Here is a 19,532-nt window from a genome sequence, read left to right as displayed (position 1 = left end):
GACAATTATGTCCTCACACATATAGTATGTGTAATTCTGTCTATTGCTAGATGAATGGAAGTATATTATCGTTCGTGGTATGCAATAACAGCATTGGAATTATGGAACTGGAATTATGAATGGTACGTATTGATATATTTAAAACATACATCCATGACTCATTGGTCGACTCATCTATTGCTTTCGTTGTATATTTTAACATGGATCATTTTTTTCGAGAGGATTACTAAAGAATTTCTTCAGTGCTGTTGAACAATAGAGAAAAGAGCAGAACAGTGATTCCTGCAAGGCTTGAACCTCTTGTTGCAAAGCACTTGAGGTGTGATTCTGTGGAAGTGTCAAACACTCCTTTCATTAAAACTTTCCTCTCCCTCTCTCTGTGGTGTTTAATCTACTGCTGTCAGAGCTCCTTAACGGGCTTTCGGGGCGAGCTGATTGGATCACGGCCTCGACGCAGTGCTGAGTCCCAGACGCCCGCGTCTCGCGGAAGGGTCCGCTGAGGGCACGCGCAGGGAAACAATGGCATTCTTTCAGTCAACACGGTAGGCGCTAGGACCCAGCAGGCGACGGCCCTCTCTGTCGGGCTGTCTCTGCTCCGGAGCTCGGCGTTCCAGAGCTCAGAGAGAGAGAGAGAGCGAGAGAGGGAGGGAGAGAGAGTACTGGAGAGAGCGAGGGAGAAAGAGAGAGAGAGAGAGAGAGAGGAGCAGCATAGCCACCGTGGTCACAGGAAAAAAACACACACACACATACACACAAAAACAGCCGAACCCGTGGCAGAAATGGAGGGATTTGCCGGTGGGATTTAAGGTTCCGTGCCCGGAGCGGACGCTCATGCGGACGAGGCCGTTGGGGGAAGATTGGGATTGAAAGGTGAGTTGAGGATTGTTGATTCGCTGACAGGAGGGCATCTCCACCCTTTAAGGAACGGGGGAAACTGCGTTTGAGAGGGACTCCTGCTGGGGCGTCGCTAAAACAGGGGCACGCTTTGCCCCCTCCGCTCACGCAGCTGGGGGTTGTCAGAGAGGGGTCGCGATCTGCAGGGGAAAAACCTCAGTAGTTTTGGGGGAGATTAGCTGTGAAGCTGAGCTGGACTTTGGGGATGGTGGTGGTGGGGGGGGTTTGGGGCAGATGTGAAGGGCACTGAGAGCGAGCGCTCTGGGAGTTTTCTTTTCTCTTCCGTTCTGCTCGGCTCCCTGCTGGACGTATCCATGTCTTCACCCCACGACGGGCTGACGCCTTGTCCCCCAAAGTGATTGCGCGTTTTGTTTTTTGTTTTTTTTTCCCTGTGCGTTTAGTGTTTCAGTCTGCGAACCGCTTCTGTGAGTGTCACTGCTTCTGTCGGCGTCTTCAGAGAAGAATAACTCCTTGATCTGAGCTCTGTACCCTGTACTCAAACTTGGTTGGATGAAGTGGCGGTGGTGTCGTAGCAGACTGTGTCAGGCTGATGTAAAACAGGTTGATAAAGCAGATGTGTGCAGACGCTCAGTACCAGCAGAGAACATGCTTCAGGCGGCTGTGATAAGTGAGTACCATTGGAGGAGTGGCTGGGGGAGGAGGGGGGCAGTTATTCTCTTTGGGAGAGAAACTGTTGTGGAACATGAAGTCACTGCAGTTATATAATGTAATTGGAAATCTCTGTGTGTGCACATATGTGTGCGCGTGCTGTTCGGTGTCCAGTGGTGAGCGTCTTTTGTGATTGTGTGCAGCTGTGTTTTGTGTGTGTGCGTATGCATGTATGCGTGTTTGTTTGTTTGTGGAGTAACTCTGATGACATGTGTGTGTGTATGTGTGCATGTGTGCAAAAACATACATGGATGGGTTGTGTGCACGTGTGTGCATGGTTTCGTGTCTGTGTGGAGCCAGTCCGCCAAACTTCTTGAGGAAAAATCTGGCCTCAAAAAATATTCAAAATTTGACCTTAGCAATCAAGAGGAGGTCAGAGACATTGGTTAGTTGCTGGAGGCGTAAGGTTTTATTTCTGGTCTAGCTGTTTGTGCATGACCGTGTATTTATATACCTGCATGATTGCCCACTGGAGGTGTATTGGCTCTCACCGGTCCTCCCACAGGAACAGCTGGCAGTGTGCACCGAGGCTTCTCCCAGCTCTGGCTGTCAGTTTTGTTGATTGCGGTCGTTTAATATCCCTGTGGTCCCTGGTGAGAGTGTCCGAAACAATGCTCCTGAGACGCACTCCAGCTTGGAGCGTTCCTGTTGTAGCGAGACGAAGAAGCGCTCATTGAGAAATGCCGGGTTCGGCTGAGAGCGGGCGCTCAGAGGTTGTGCACAGAGCTCAGGGAGCAGCTCTCCTCCAGAGCACGGCTCTCTGTCTTGTGTCCTTTGAGGATCGGAGTTTGCCGGTCGCTTGTTTTTGCACGAGTGCGTATGCGGCTTTGTGCTGCGGCAGAGCCCTGATCGGGCTGAACAGACTGCGTCTCCATGCCTTTGGACGTAACATGGATAAATACTGGCTGGAAAAACTGACTGTGTTTTGCCATTGTTCCTTTGCACCACAGTACATCGGTGTGGCTAAGAAATTAGAGGAGCAAAGTTTTGTGATCACAGAGTAACTCTGCGTTGAGTGAAGGTACAGTGGTAGAACACGTGCGTCAGGCATTTCAGGAAGGGATGTTTCCACAGAGTTGGTTTAGCAGGAAAGTGCTTTTTTAACAAGTGGATGTGAAAGGCGTGTCAGCTGAATCTGCCTTTTAAATGACCCATCTGACAGCGCACTCTGTGACTCTGTTGCAGTTTCTTCTCTATGTACTTCTGCCTGCGAAAACAGATCTGGGTCCAGTTTAACCAATCCTGATGTTAACCCTCAACATTAATGTGGAAAAAGTGAAACTCGTCCAGAGTCAGTGCACAGTAGCGCGTTGGCCCTCTACTCAAGGGCGCCCTCCTGTGGCCGCTTCAAGACTGGTAGAGAATGAGTCCTCCATGCCTGGGTAAACAGAGTTGCTGATTGGCTGTTACAAACACAGCAAGCTCACTGGGATAGATAGACAGAGCTCCCAAGCACCGACCCTGGAACAGTGTCAGATTTCTAAGGGGGAAAAAGGGTTTGGGTGTTACGATTAATGTAGGTTTGGCTGATCCTAGATCAGTGCTGTCAGGGGCGCTGTGTATCTAGAGCTTATAATAACTACGCAAAGACTCAGTTACCATAGAGACAAAAGATAAGCCCAACTATGAGTGCATGTCATTGCAGAAGTCTGCAGTGAATGCTGACTCTTGGCAGATCTCCCACCAGCAGCTGAGACGTCACAACGACGCTGCATCCTGGCGGCTGCTCTCCCGCCCTTCTCCCTCCCTTCTCCCTTTTCTTTCTCTCCCCCGTCTCTCTCGTCTCTCTCTCCCTCTCTCTCGCTGATCTGCATGTGCATGTGCAGTGAGTGTGCTGACTTTCTTCTTTGTCCTCTTGTGTTGGTCTTATTCTGCTTCATCTTGTCCTTGCGTTACGTGGATGAAGTGCCAGCCTGTTGTCTGACAGGACACTGTGGGGTGTCTGTCAGCACACAGGGGCATCTAACAGAGTTCTGTCGGGTATTTAATGGAAATCCGTGGGGTATGTAACAGGACAGTATAGGGTATCTATCAGCAATTGGCATATCTAGCAGGGGTCTGTGGTGTGTTGAACAGCACTCTGGGGTATCTAACAGCTCTCAATGGGGTATTTAACAGGACTCTGGGGTAACTAACAGGACACAATGGGGTATCTGTCAGGAATCTGGGGTAACTAACAGGGCTGTTTGGGTTATCTAATGTGAGGCTAAAGCACTGACAAGTTTTACAGAGTGCAGATGTAAGCTCTGTTTTTTGACAGAGAAACTGCACCCGCAGAACAAACTGCAAATGTGCAACACTTGCAAATCTGAAGGTTGTCCTCTTTTTGCTTCCTTGAGTGTCATTGTGTTTTGTTTTGTTTTTTTTGTTTTTTTTTTTCTGTAGTCCTCTCTGGTGTTCATGTTCATCTCTGCAGAACGAAGGGCAAACACTCCTCCACTTCACTGCCACCACTTCCCTCCCATCCTCCTTTCCTTCATCCTCCCCGCCTCTCTCATCTGCGCGTCTCTCTGTCTCTCGCTCGTCTCCCGTGTGATGTTGGCATCAGAGCTCTCCCCTGTGTGATGTGAACGGTGTGCTGCGCAGAGCCTCGGTGAGCGGGGAAGGGGGGGAGACCGGCACGGGGATCTGCGGAGCGGAGAACTCTCTCAGGTCTCCGAGGACCTGTTTTAGGCTGGGAGAGGGGGAGAGCGCGTGGCTGGGTGACCCGCACTGCGAGAGTAAGGACCGGCCTGTTTCCATCGAAGGGTCTTTAGGAACTCAGTCCACGCTGTGGTCAAACATGAGGAGGTAACTGTCGGGGGAGTGTCTGCTGTGCTGGGAGTGAATATCGTTTGGGATGTCTGTGATGCTGAGCTGCAGTGGTAGCAGAGATGTTCCGTTTACTGAACAGATACTCGCCTCCTTTTTCCCAGCACTGAGGATTTCACTGCTGTTGTTGGAGATTAAGGTGCTCTGATTTGCTGTTTTGTGAAGACAGCACTTTCTTGGCAAGCAAACCAAGATGGAAAGTACCAGAGTCTCCACTGATACCTCCAAGGAGAAAAGGATAGAAGGATTGCAGGGTTGAATATCCCAAGGAGGGGACAAAGCTAGAGGCTCTGGCACAACGCCGCCCCCCAGGGGTACGATGAGAGGGTCTGCAGTGTCATCAAGCTGCAACAAGGACGTGAAGCATGGCTGGATTGCATTGGTCGCCTGCCAAGAAAGGAAGCGGTTCCAAAGCTTGCTGCGGTCCACTGAGCATAGGGTCACCTTTCACCCCCGCAACCTGTCGTCAGGCTAGCTGCTTGGAGCACACAGTGTACTGATCGTCCTATCACTGTCAGCATGGTTTTGTAGTCATGGTAACACAGATGATGCAGATCCACTGATCTTTAAATGATCTAAATTGCCCAAAGATCAGCAAATCTACACAGTGTTGGTCCGAAAAGAACCCAGTATTATAAGGACGAGTCAATTTCATAATCCATGTCCATTGTCAGCCCATCCAGGTGATATAAAGATAAACATATCTGTGCAGAGATTGCAGTGAATTGATGTCGATGAACAAGCAGTGCAATGTCTCTTGGCCTCTTTTGACATCCCTCATAATCCTGAGAAACCCCCGCTGGTGGATGGGGGGGTCAAAGTGTTTCAATGTGGGGTCAAGGCCTGGGCTGAGCTCATGGAGAGTGCCCCATCCCTTACCACATCATGCCTTGCAGGGTTAAGGCGATTCATACCTGGTCCCTCACCTGCCCTTCTCTGATCACGAGAGTCAAATTGTGTGGTCCCCACCCTTGAGTCACAACAGTTGTGTTTCACATATCTCTCATTTTCGGACATGCTCTTCCCCTGCCCCACCTGCTCACCTTTTTTTCAGGAGGATTTAAAAAAGATTTTATTTTGCTGCTGGCATCCTCAAAGCTGTGTCACACTCCGTCCCTTTGATGTGCAAATCATCCCGTGTCGTCGCCAGCCAGCCAGCCGGCCGCCCGGGGGCTCGGGGTCCTTGACGCATCCTTACAAAGCGTGATTTCACACCCTCCCCCAAACCCCCTCAGAGGCCCCCTTACAGCCACTAATTGTGCTTTTTTCCTTCCTTCAGCATAAGGCAGTGGAGTGCCCTTGGCCCACTTGACCCTCATTCACCCACTAAGTGTTCATTTACTCCTGACAGACGGAGAGATCGTTTTCCGAAGCGCCAGCCCAGAATGAGGAGCCGTTAATGAGCCAATCGGAGGAGAGGAGGCTGAGCGCATCACAAACAAAAGCCGAGGTTATGGTGTGGAATGGAGAAGCCGCGCTTGATGGGTGCCACGAACCTCCCTTTTGATTATGTGGAAGTGCGTAATGTGGTATTTCAAATGAATTTAAGTGACGGACAGCCCCACAAGAGATGGCTGCATTCATATTCAACGACTGAAGGGAGTTCTACTGAGACCACTGCAGCTCTAATGTCAGCAGTTTGTCCTACTCTTCCCTATATGTATGGAACAGAGGTGCAGCAAAAGGCACAGGGCAGAAAGTAGTGAAGGGCACTATGGGTGGTAAAAGTGTAAAGAAACAACGCCCCCCCCCCCCCCCCCCCCCCAGACCCCCAGTGCTGCAGGAGGCAAAATCACACAGAGGATTGGGTGAAGTCCTCCAGTTTCACCCAATCAAGGAGAGGTCACAGAGCAAGGAGGAGCCTCGTGCCTATGGCTGAGGTGCAAGGAGAGCAGTGTCTCCTGGGAGTTGTAGTGACAGTGTATCGCGGCTGGCTCGATCTGACGGAGACGTGTCTGTTGCCAGGGTGTCAGTTCCCGTCTCTCGTGGAGCAGCTCTGCGTCCACACCCTCCCCAGGGTGGGAGATCCAATCACGGTGGTATCATTTCTCACTCTCCTTCATTTGGCAGCTCCTGTCAGACGGCAGCCGTTGGAGGGCAGGATGACTTTGAGATGCTTTCAGCGACTTGAGACCGTTTCCCTTTTTTCCACGTTCCTCGTAGAAACAGGGCAAATTTGCAGAGCTTTGCAGAACATGAATGCAAGCACTAACCAGCTGCTGCAATGCACGACTTTTGGTACATTATGTACCCTGCATGACGTAGGCATGGCAGGCCTTTTTTCTTTTTTAAAGGCCCAGGTGTGCACCACTCATACATCAAGCCAAGGTGATCCCAGGTGACACGATTTTGCAAGCATCTCTGTGTCATTGGCTGTGCCTGTACAGAGTGAGCCAATCACAAGGCAAAGTTTCAGCTTAAGGCTTTGAGTGGGATACAAACCTGGATGAAATTTTCCTTGTGGGTACCTGGGTGGCATAGAAACGTGTAGAAACTTGGTTTGTGAACCAGAGATTGCAGGCTTTATGCCCAGAGACGACAGTGCTGTAATAATGTGTGCTTAAGCTAAAATGATCCAATTAAAATTTCACTAACTTGAAGAATAATATGTAAAATTATGTGTTATATAAATCACCCTGGGTAACAGTGTCTGCTACACAAATAAATAATGCTGTGCTTACAGGTTTACATACATACTTAAACACTATTTAACAGTAATATGGACCACTGAAATCAACATAACTAGCTTGTGAGTTTTGAATAACACTTTATATGAGAGACCCTCCATGTGAACTATGTCCTACATGAGAAATGTTTCACCTTAATAAATACTACCTAAGCATTCATAAATACATATTCCAACAGAAGTATGCTATTATATACAGACATATGCTATGACATAGGTGAAATAGCTCACCCTCTGAAAGTCTATCTTTTAGTGATTATGAATGCTGTAAGTGCTTTGAAGGTGTCATGTAGTTCTTACTTGCACTGAAAGTCACAAAAATATAAATACCACATTTTGGAATTTTGTGAAGAAGTTGTTAGCTTCCACATATTCAGTGCTGTTAAACCCAACCAACCATTGCCATTTTCCCACCTTAGCATATGCATCTTAGGGTAAACAGTGTGGTAAAATAAATAAAAGTAAGTTCCAAAATGCTAGCAGGGTAGCAGGTGGTTCTAACAGGGTGTAAGTGCCTGCGCTCTTACGCTCGGTCCAGAAATACTTCTTGGAAATTCTTTAACCATAAACTTTTGGAAATCAAACTAAGTTTCCTGGCTGATGGAGGCCATATAGGGCATTTTGCAATCTGGCGTACTTCTGGGGTAGAGATACGTCTGTGCTGGCATGCCATCACCAGCAAGAGTGAACTGTGGGTATCTGACAGACACAGTGCTGTTTGAAGAAAAGGCTTGAGGGCTGTGGTCTCAAACACTGGTCCTGTGGATTTTCTCACTGCAGTGTTCAAACCAGTTACTCACCTGAGTAACTAAAAGTGTCAACTAAAGTGATTGACATTCCAGTGTTATTCAGGTGCTATGATTTAATTGTTCTCCACCTTAAGCTGCGGTACTTTTCTTTTTGCACAAAAGTCTTACTTGCCTGCTTGTAGACAAGTGACCAGATTAATTGTGATTGGCTAGTAGTCAACAGGAGCCACCAGTCTGTATGAATGCAGTGGTCTGGGGCGACATGTGACACAAACTGGGTGGTAGATCTTCAGGACCAGGCTTGCTGACCAGAGCTTCAGAGAAAAGAGGCCAAAGGCCTGTCAACTGCACAGACTTGAATCAATGGCTACACAGTTTGGAGGAATCGGAGCCCCCTCCCCCCTCCTCTGCCTCAATCTGTTTATCAGTGAGCCTTCCTCTTGTAGCTGTTTGTTTCAACTCACTCTGTCAGAAAATAAACTTACCAATGGCCGCTGGGTATATTTTCGTGCCGAAACGGAGCCATTTCAAGGTTTAATTTAGTTTGCTCAGGGACCTCGGTGGAAGATTGTTCCACTAGATCGTTCTGAGGTTTGGGGAACATAATGAAGAAAAACATAGAAGTGAGAACTCATCTGACATTATTCGATCTTTCTAAAGATTAATAACCAAAAATAATTGTTCCCAGCCACTAGCAGTCTCCTCTGTGTGTCTGTGAGTGTTGTGAAATTGGAGTGTTTCTGCAGATTTCCCCACATCACTGAAGTCCAAACAGAGTCAAGACGAACAAGTCTGTTTTCGTTTAGAGCTGCTGTGGAATGTTAGCAGTGAAGCCCTTGGGACAGACTGCAGAGTTCGCTACCTGAAGGCTAATTTTCCTCAGGCTCTCCCTGTTTGGAGGTCAGGCGGGTTGAGGGTTCAGCCATTGTTGGTCAGTGACAGTGACCATCTTCTCTGCCCCCTACCAATCGCAGGGGAGCGCAAGGTGCATGAGCTCGGCGCGGCGCGGCTCTGTCTCGCTGACATACGCGGTGCCCGCGCTTTTTGGCAGCGGCTGAAGGGGGAGGTCTCAGAAACGTCCGTGTCCCTTACTCACTCGCTGAGTCAGTCGAGAGTTCCCTAAGCGGCAAACGAAAATGCCAGAGGAGGAGTCATGGCTGTTGAGCCGCTGCTCTTTCAGTTATTTTCAATTTCTTATTTGAGGAGCTGCAACAAAAAAAGCTTAGCTGTTTTTTTTTTTCCAATTCCAAAATCCTCACTTGAGGGAAGAGCGTGCTAGATTCAGCTGCTGAACAGTATAAACAGTGGCAGGAAAAACAACCCAAACAGAAATGAGAGAGGGACCTGAGTTTCATCCACCGCTGTGACCTCGTCTGCCTGGCGCATACCCTAGGGCAACTGAGCAGTGTTGCGAAGACCCTGCCTCTGTGCTTGTCATTGCTCCGCCAGGCGGAAGAAGGAGTTTCAGAGGGGCAGGGCATGGGCCCAGAGAGAGGTGTCCCCAGGACACCCCAGCGTTAGACGGCTGAGTCCTTCTCAGGGCTGGCGCCGTGAGAGGTGGGACACAGCTGTCAGAGCGGGGCTAAAAGGAGCTTCTCCCCCTCAGCAGGCTGAATGATCCCTGCCGCATGGGGGCCGAATCGCGGCCCGTTATCTAATGGAGAACAAAAAACAGTATTTTACCTGGCCTTATTTGTTTGTATTACAGTCAAACAAAGAAACAAATGTCAGCAACAGCATATTGCCAACTAATGGAAGTTCAGGCAACTGATTCTACTTGAGGTGCCTCGAAGAGCCTTAAAATCCAAAGTTAACATTAGAGAAAGTTGGACCTTATTCATAAAATATGCATTGCTGACTGCCTTGGGCTGAGTGTTGGTATAGACTTTTTCAGTGCAGGTATGATGATACACCTTTGCAACACCATCCTAATGATTATTTCTAGTTGTGACATCAGCTATTGTAAATCCTAAATAATATAAGCTGAATCAAATATTTTAAAACTATACACCTTAAGGGCAGAAAAGCAGTAATTGGCTACCCTGAAGGTTATAATAAATGGGTTTCCTGGCGATGATAAATGTAACATTGAAACCAGTGGGTAGTGGCAAGTAGTTTTGGAAAAAAAAATCCTAAGATATTAAGAGGGTTGTTCTTTTAAGCAAGGTGACATTAAATGGGTTTGTCTCTATACTGAAAGATATCTGGCACCGGAAAAGATGCACTGAACCGTGCATCCTTAATGATTGCAAATGTCACACATTTATTCTGGTTGTGAGTTTAATAAATTGACAGAGGTTGATCTTTTCCTGCTCCACTGTTCTGGATTCAGTGGCATACAGACTCGGTTCTCTTTATCCTGGCGATCAGTGGCGCACGTGAGGAAGGGCTGAGAAGTCGATCAGCAAAAACAGCAGCGCTGGGATCGCTCTCTCTTTCACTGATGCGGCAGATAAAAATGTCATCTCGAGGCTTTGGAGGATTAAGGTCTCTTTTGATGACCTTCTGATCCATGCCAGAGGGACGCTGGCACCCGTGACCTCATTGTCTGCAAGGAACTGGCTGCCAGCGTGAAAAAAAATGTGCAGGCTGGAATTTCTTGCCTGGTTTTCGAGGGTGAGATGCAGAGATTGAGGGAAAGAAGAATGTTTGAGTGCCTGTGTTTTAGTCTCCCCCCTGGGTTGCCAGATCCAGAAGTGATAGACGGATGAAGATACACAGAGAACCCCTCTGGAGTAAGATCCACCCCCCCACCCCCTGCCTCCTATCACCCTGCAACCTGGGTCTTGCTTGCGTAACAGGGCAGGGCTAATGGCCCAGGGCAAATCTCAGAAGCTCAGAGAGACTCTGGCAGATGTGGACAGAGTAGCATTACATAGAGGATGCAGAGATAGGAGCAGAGGTTGCTTCAGAAGGACTCTCTGTACTGTCACTGAAAGCGCTGTGTACTGGATGTGTGGCTTAACTGATTTGGGGGAGGGTTAGGGTTGTGGGGGATAGGGGGCCATGATAACAAACATCAGCCTTTTTCTGGCTATTACTATTTGTGCAATAGCTGAAATTGCACGAATATTAATAGCCACACAAACAAATGCCTGTATTCCTAACAACTCTGTCTGTTGTCAGCAAGTGCTTTGCCTACTGTGTACCAGTACCCTTAGATTTTTCATTGAGAATGCAGATTTTTGCATGCAGACATATGACAGACGGAGAGAGAGAGACTAATCCAAAGTCCCGGCTTGTTCTCTGCCACATTCTGACCACAGCTTTAGACAGCAGTGGCAGTGTCCCTGAATCCCCCCCACCCCCAGGGTTAATGGGTGAAGGAACGCTGCCTGCCATTCGGGCCTGGCTGTGCCGGTTGCCATGGTAACCAGCGCTTACGTGTCCTAGGTTGTCTGCGGCGACACAGCGGCAAGGACAAGCACCCCGTCAGGCTGAAAACGGAAACGTCAACGAAGGGGGGTTGGGGGGTGGGCACGTTCATGTTGTCTAGAGATGAGGTAGGCCCAGGAAACTGGCTATGATCTCGTTTTGGGTCTATCCTGATGAGCGCATCAGAAGAGGAACTTTGATTGGTCTCTGTTTTTTTGTGTAATATTTTGCAGACTGAGACCTAGCTGGGAACTGCTATACATCCGCACAAAATATAATCCCATTTGGGGAAAAATTATCCCTCGGTTTTCTATCTCTGTCGTTCAACGTAATATATGCGTGTGGCTGTGTGTGTCCGTGTGTGAGTGGAAAGGTATGTATTGAGGCTGTTATTGTTCAGAAGGTTGTTTTTCTCCTAATTTCCTACTTATTTAGCATAGAGAGCATAGATAGGATAAGTGTAAAGCTGAAACCTATTTACTGTTTTCTGCTTGTTTTAATGAGGTGATAACACTGTTCTTGTCACTGCCGCACTCAGACTGAAACACAGGCCAGCCTCATGTGTCTGACAGCTGTTTTGAAGGCAGAGGACATATTCTGCCCATTCTCAGAAAAACAGGTGAACGGTTGCAGCATGGGGAAAACATGTCTGAATGAGGCTGTACAGCAGAGTGCAGAAAATATGAAGGGAGAGCTGTATCACCAGGTGGGTCCATTCCGTGCCCTCATCTATTTCAGTGGCTTTCAACAATCCGTCCTATCTCTTTCGTTTTCATTCAGGTGTAAAACAGAGACTGTCAAAGCTGTGAAATAGTGACAGTAGACAAAGGTGACTCTGTTCACATTACACCAGGGAAAGTCTTTTTTGAAGCCTATTTGCTGAATGTGGCGCACCTTAGTGAGGAGGGTATCACATTGGAGCACTAAAAAACAGTGAAGAGTTAAATCACTCTCACCAAAGCTACAGTTGTTGTGTGGCTAACACAGCTTCAGCTGAAAATGGACATGATTGGACAGTACATTGTCACATGACGGCACCATATTTAGACCTTAGAAACCAGGGGCTCAAAGCGGACCAGTAACGTTACCCTTGTAGCTAACTTTCGTTGTCTCCACCAAATAAAAAATGGTTGGAAATGCCATACAGCCATGCATCATGGGACTAAACAGACCAGACAAAGGCCATATTAGGGTGCAGCGCTTGCCCAGTGACAGTCTGAGGGAAGGAGCTGGGAGATAAAGGTGCAGAATTGTAGCTAAATATTTAAACACAAATTTAACTATCATACATTTACAGTTTACATTTAGCTAGTCTAACAGTGTGGTCCTCTATTTTTTCATGTGATATATGTAGTCTGCTGTCCACACACTAATTACCATGGTTTGTTATTAGAAAAAAAGAAATATAGATTTTTTTTTCTGAAAGCTTATAAGATTAAAAAAATACCTTGAACTAGTCTGGCCTTGTGCATGTTAAATATTCCTATTGGGATTCACATTTTGGTGTGTGTATATGCGTATATTTGTGTAAGCTATAGGTTATGCATAGTATAGATATGACTTGTTCTTTTGGTAGAAAACACTTTGAGACTATTTGAAAAGCATTTATACAAATAAGGTTTATTATAATGCTAAGTGTATCTGTAACTACACAATATTAGACATTATCCTCTTATCATGTGGTTAGAACTCAGCAGGAGAGGCAGTGAATTAGGAGAGACTGGTCGCTACTGTACACTCTCTTCTCCACACTCAATGCCTGTCAATACATGTAGTGTCCTTACCTGAGAAGCTAGCTGGCTGGCTAGAGCACCGTGGCACCTACCAAGTTTGGCACGTATGATTTTGTACTGAAGAATGAAGCTGTAGAGAGACACTGCAGTCGTATGGCTCTCCTTTCTCACAGTATATTTGTCTATTACATTTGCTAATATTTTCCAGAAATTTTCCTCTGAGTGAATGAGATACCCGGACAGTGGTCAGAATTTTTCCTGTTATAATTTTCTGGGAAGGTCTTTAATATTAAGATCAAGACACGCCAGAAATTACAGCACTGCTTCAAACAAAAAAAGTCCAAACCAATGTTGACTTTTTCCACAGCCAGTGTACGCTGGCAGGATAAACTTTCTAAAAGGAGGAGCTCTGTGGACAACTATTCAAATTAATGTTTTCATTGTACATATTTTGTCTAATTAATTTAACCATTGGAGACTTGCTTCATTTTTTCATAGCAAAGCAAGAAATCCGAACTGTAGAAAAATGACCTTGAATTGTTCCATAGTGGCTCGAATCTGGGTAGGCATAATACTTTGCAAAAGACAATGAAATCACATTCTAGAGGAAAAAGACTGTTATATTCCTTTTGGTTTGCTGAAATAAACACTATTATGAAATAAATAAATAAACTTTGTTAGCACGAACTGATGGTAACCCTGCTTGTCGAGTCTTGGAAATGGTGACTCAGCCAAGGGCTTCAGGCGCAAACATATCACGGCTGGAAAGGAAAACAAGGCCGTGGAAAATGACAGTATTTCAGTGCTGATTAAGGGAAGGCAGTTCATGAATCATAATGAAAGTTTTACCCTGTGGAATATGTTTCAAAATAACTATTTAAAGAATGCCTGGTTGATATTTCCAGCACGACTGTGTGTGCAGGACTGGATCAGTGTGCAGAGACAGAGAGACTGAAGCATCTTAGTATACCGCTACACCATGCGATGAGATAGCATAACCTTTGACCTCTAGGTTTTAGGTAATGTCCCCTTGCCTTTTCTGTCAGGTTACGATAACTTGAATGTTAGCACAGATAAAAGATATTTCACAATGTAGCATGACATGTCACGACCCCATTGACATGATTTTCAGGTCATTTTACCACTGTTTGTTCATTTGGTAGAGCCCTCATCCAGAGAGACTTCCTTTATATTTGCAATATCTTGAGAGAGAGGTGTATAAGTACCTTTTAAGTATCTTACCCAGGGGTACAACCACAATGCCTCACTTGAACAGTGAACCTGCGCCCTTCAGGTTACAGGCCTGATGCTGTAATCAGTAGGCCACACTATTCCCCCTTCATGAGAACTGTGGGACTTGCTTTAGTAGATCAAGGTAATTTTGCCCGTTCCTCTTCCATAAATAATAGCATCTTCATTTTCCCCTGAAGCTCTGGAGTGTGTTTAGGGGAGCTGGTAAGTAGAATTGGAAGACAGTGTTGGAGCCAGGAGAGGACTGAGCTTCCAGCTCACTGAGCACTGATCCAGGATCAGCAATGGTTTTGTCACGGCCTGGTGTATCGCAGTGACAGCCTCGGATCACAGATGCTGTGAAAACAAGGGCTTAAGCCGTATAAACATGACCGTTACATTAATTATGTTCTCTGAAAGGAAGAGGCGCGTGGCACCGCCGCTGCTGACAGCTGCCAGTCAATCAGCCTAAATGGCGATGGATTAGAGGATAATCGCGTGATGTCCACAGCGTCAAAGCTCTGCTTTATTTAGGGCTGAGAGACATGGTGTCGCATCACGTGCCAGGCCTGCAGAATCCTGCCCAGTTTAACTTGGAAAATTGTCCTGTCCGGTTAAATATTATTACTGATGATGATGATGATGATGATGATGTGTATGTGCGTGTGTGTGTGTGTGTGTGTGTGAGAGTGAGTGTGTATATAAATATACTGTATATCAGGGTTTCTGTTATCCGGTAATTACTGGTTTTTGCCTGGTAAAATTTATAGAAAACCGATAAATTAAATTAAAATAAATCACAAAATAAATTAAAAACTTGCTGGTCAAAATGTCCGGTAATAATGCTTATACAAAGCGTAGCTATAACAAAGGCTATTTATTTATTTAGCTATATGCCTATGTTCTGCCTGTGTCAAGCGTGCCAGCAGAGAGGGGCTTCTCTCTGCAGAATCGAATTTTAAGATGGCCCTGCGAAGTCGTTTGGAGGAGGAGAGAGTGACGCAGCTTATGAACATTGCAAGCTGCAAAGACACATTGGACACATTTGATTTAAAGTCGGCAGCAGAGGACTTTGCCGAAATGAAAAAAGAAGAAAATAAAATGTTACCTGGTAGCCTATAAGCTACATTTGATGCCATGTAGGCCTAGCCTTTTTTTAAACAGGCTACAGATGTTACAGGTTACAGATGTTTTGTAATAGCCTACATTATAGCGGTTAATGTTGACGTTTTGCTCAATCATTACTGTTTGTTTTGCTTAATTGTTACTGTTCATTAAATAGTCAAACTGATTTGAGGTCATTGTCATTCTTTCGTCAGCCTAGGTGTACATTATATTTGCGTTTTTAACATAGACTATTATTGAAACATGACCGCTAAGTTTCAAATTTGTCCGGTAAAATAAATTCTTTCCGGACTCCGGACCGGCAAGAAAAAATCCTATAGGAAACCCTGCTGTATATATGTCTAACAGAGAGCGTGTGTTTTTTATGTGTGGTAGAGTGTGTGTAGTCTGTGAGTATGTGTGTATTAGCATTGAGAGGAGATGTTGTGAATACATATATATTTAGAAAACTACAATTGTTTTTGCAGCCATTGATTTGTATCCAGAGCATCATGGGTAAAAACAGATGATATGGATTTGACAGGGGTACTTTACCCAAGTATGTGAGTGATTTTCTGTGCAGGATGTCAAAAAGCGGGTAGTGGTGCGAAAGAAAGACCTGCATTTCATGAAGCATAATAAAGTGACTGCACAGCAACCATGACTGCACATTCAGCACTGTTCCATGTGTCTCCTCACAGGGGCCAGGGTCCGAACGACGCCGGTCATGCCCCCCAGCAAGAAGCCAGAGGGGTCGCGGGTCAGCGTGCTGAGTGGGCGGAGCCTGTTCTCCCGGACCGCCTCCCTCAGTGAAGCCCTGCAGGCGGCGGTGCCCGAGCTGGACCCGAGCGCGCCCGCCCCGCGGCCCGAGGACGAGGAGCTCACCAACCTCAACTGGCTCCACGAGAGCAGCAACCTGCTCAACAGCTTCGGCGACACGGTCCTACGCAGCGTTAGCCCGGTCCAGGAGCCGGACCGCGACGGGGCGCCCTCCCCCTCGCCCGCGCCCTCCGACCCGCCCTACGACCTCAGGCAGAACCCCAACTGCAAGCCGCCCTACTCCTTCAGCTGTCTCATCTTCATGGCCATCGAGGACTCGCCCTCCAAGCGGCTGCCGGTCAAAGACATCTACAACTGGATCCTCCACCACTTCCCCTACTTCGCCAACGCCCCCACCGGCTGGAAGAACTCAGTGCGCCACAACCTGTCCCTCAATAAGTGTTTTAAGAAAGTGGACAAGGACAGAAGCCAGGCAAGAACGCCTTCTCTGTCTCTCCTTCTCTCTCTTTCTCCCTGCCTTTTTTCTCTAACATCACACTGCTCTGAACACTTTCATTCCCATATTTTCTCCTACAACATTAACCATAACAAATATTTGATGCATTAAATGTAGTATTCATACTATGTGAACTTTTCCTTTTGTTTCAAATGTGTTTTTAACAAATGACGACCTCATGGCTGTTAAGCGTCAGCCCTCAGTGGGAAGCTCATTTGCTGATGCAGAAGGGGTCCAGTTTAGCCATGGCTACTTTGGGTTGAGGTGCTTGTGTGGCACCACGCCCAGCATGAGAGAGCAGAGCTTCTGTTCTGACGCGATTTGGTTTGGGACGGCTCGGTGGTGAGCAACGACATTTGGGTGACAAAGTCCCTCCCAAAATGAGTATAACCTAATACAGGCTCTCTGAATGCCGGGCACTTCAAGCAGAATTAAAACCTTTAGTGTAGCGCTGAACTCATTAGCGTTGCATTATGTTAATGAAATGACAAATGGTGTTTTGCAAGAAGAGACAGGATTTGTACCCATTGTTAGGAGTTACTGAAATCAAGTGCTTTGCCAAAGTTTTTTCTTTATTTCCTTTTTTTATCTGTCAGGAAAGTGCTCATAAATTGTTTCCATTGCCCAAAATGGCCAGCTGTTTTGCTGAAATCCTGGAGCAAAGCTTCTCACTGGAACGGAAATAGTGGGTTCAGCTTTGTGTTCATGGAAGAAAATGTGCATTTTAAGTTTATAATTCAAGTTTGAACTTGGCCAAAGTTGACAAGAACTTATAGTCCCGTTTGTTTGCAGGGTCTTGTACTCATGTGCTGGTAAATCTGGAAGCCCTCCTTGGATTTTCCGAGCTCAGGTAACCTGAGGAAGAATAAATCATTAAAAGTTTGGGGCACTTTTTCCAGAAATGTAAGTCTTGTGTGTTGAAGGCAGCTTGAACCGGTTCTAAACATCTTGAAAATGGCAAGAATGTATCATTGGTGAAAGGTCTAAACAAAATTAAAAATAAGATGAAATAGACAAACAAAATCTCTAGTGCTGCCTCCCTCTCTCTCTCTCCTTTTCTCTTTCCCTCTCCCCCTCTCTGTCCTCTCTCTCTCTCACTCTTCCTCTCTTTCTCTCTCTTTCTTCCTCTCTTTCTCGCTCTCTCTTTCTTTCTCTCCTCTCTCTCATTTCTCTTTCTCTTCCTCTCCCTCTCCATGTCTCTCTCTGTCTCTCCCCCTCTCTCTCTGGGCTTTGTGGAAAGGAAATTGCTTTTCTGTAAATATATCAAATCATATTTCCATCAATTTAAAGAGCCGGAGATAATAATGATGATTCCTCAGTTTCTGCAGCGAGTGTATTAGTAAGTCCCATCCTGCTAAAATGTCCTCAGTGGGGAGGAAGAAGAACGCTGTGTGTGTCCCCATTAAAACGCCACTGTGTTTGTAAGCTGCGGACATGCTGCATACACCATCAGTGAATCATTACCTTCATGGCATGGTTCCGACAGTCCACAATTATTAGTCTTACTCAGGGGGACCGCACACAGACTCAAACACACACATACACGCAGACGTATGACCACACACACTCATCTGTCAGGAGAAAAAGAGCTCTGAACCCGACTGACTTTTCCCTGTTACGGTACTTTGGGAAATTGTGGTCTTTCCTCTGGCGTTGAAAAGTGGACATAGACTGTTATGACATGTATACACAGGCACACACACACATACACTCTCACACACAGATGCACACGAGCGGATTGAACAAACGCACACTCACACAGACATTAACATATTATGCCTCATATAGAATAGGCTTTTCTCACAGACAAGTTTTAATTTCTCATACTGGTCTTTGTGAGGTTTTTCAGACCAAAACGGCAGCACTGTAATCGGTAGCGTTGGTCTCGTCACAGAAAGACAACAGTCGGTGGAAGCAGGCAGAGCAACAGGTATTTTAGGAAGTGTTACAGTGACAGGGGAATCTAAGGAGGTCTGAGCTCTGTGGTCTCAGCCAGCTGTGAGTGAGGTTTAGACCACCCGGTGTCCCATCTGCAGGTGACAGCGAGGACCACCTTGAAAAACGACAGACGGATCTCTGACCCTCTGAGGACACCAGGGACAATGACGTACCCCGCCTCCTCACACACAAACAGCTCGTGGCTTCAGTCTGGTGCAGCCTGTCATGGCTTTGTGACTGCAGAGGTTGGGGGTGGGGGGGGTGGGGGGATGAGGTCACTGCTCTCACCTCACAGACACAACTTGCACCAGTGGACTTGACTTTGGGCTCAGTGTCCACCAGCAGTGTGTCCAGGGGCGTGCTGTCTGGCAGGATGAAGAAGTGGATGTTGTTGCCACAGATACTCAGGCTCAGGCTGAACTAGCTGCCTGTTTTTCAGTGACATTTCAACCAAAATGTTCACCCCTAATCTTAATTCAAATAACCGGCGCACTGCTGTAGTATAAAAGGTGAAACGCCAAATGCGTCACTAAACAGATCCCCCCCCTCGACAGGGGTAGGCCCCCTCAAGCAGGGTTTCACCTGTTATCCACTACCTGAGTAATTACTCATTATAATGAGCAAGGACCGGCCATTTATAAATAGGGGGAAGGTCTCCATTTTCTCCTTAGCTTGAAATAGAAGGTGATAGTGGTGTAAATGTATGGCTGTGCGTAGTGGCTATAATGATGAAGGAGATTCTTGCTCTGCTGCTGGTGCTGCTGTTTTTTTCCTACCCCACATCTTACCCTCGCATGTTGACACCCCGACATTTCTTAATAAAGGAATGATGCTGACGTGCTCTCGAGTAAGCATAATAGCCTTTAGCATTCAGCATCAATTCTCATTCACATGTTCAGTGTCAATGCGCCAACCGAAGCATTTATCAATGTAGATATACTCTGTAGTTTTAAATAACATAAAATAGTGCCGCCATTTATCTGTATAATATTAACATCTACAGCTGTAGAGCCGACAGGCTTTTGTCTGTGCATTGCTCACGGGAAAAAATATGGGAAGTAATTAAG

At 46.5% G+C, this 19,532-nt stretch overlaps 1 protein-coding gene across 2 annotated transcripts in view; it reads left to right on the top strand.

Moving 5' to 3' along the window:
• Positions 1–706: 706 nt before the first annotated feature.
• Positions 707–19,532, top strand: part of LOC118791747 (forkhead box protein N3-like) — a 37,905-nt gene continuing 19,079 nt past the window's right edge. For both annotated transcript variants that reach the window (XM_036549173.1, XM_036549172.1), the window contains exons 1-2: positions 707–870; positions 15,953–16,503. In XM_036549173.1, the coding sequence (XP_036405066.1) occupies positions 15,979–16,503 (525 nt within the window). In that variant the 5' untranslated portion in view covers positions 707–870; positions 15,953–15,978. The remainder of the gene's footprint in view (positions 871–15,952; positions 16,504–19,532) is intronic.

This window comes from Megalops cyprinoides, chromosome 17 (assembly GCF_013368585.1).
Source record: "Megalops cyprinoides isolate fMegCyp1 chromosome 17, fMegCyp1.pri, whole genome shotgun sequence".
Lineage (NCBI taxonomy): Eukaryota > Metazoa > Chordata > Actinopteri > Elopiformes > Megalopidae > Megalops > Megalops cyprinoides.
This window is presented reverse-complemented; position numbering and strand designations above follow the sequence as displayed.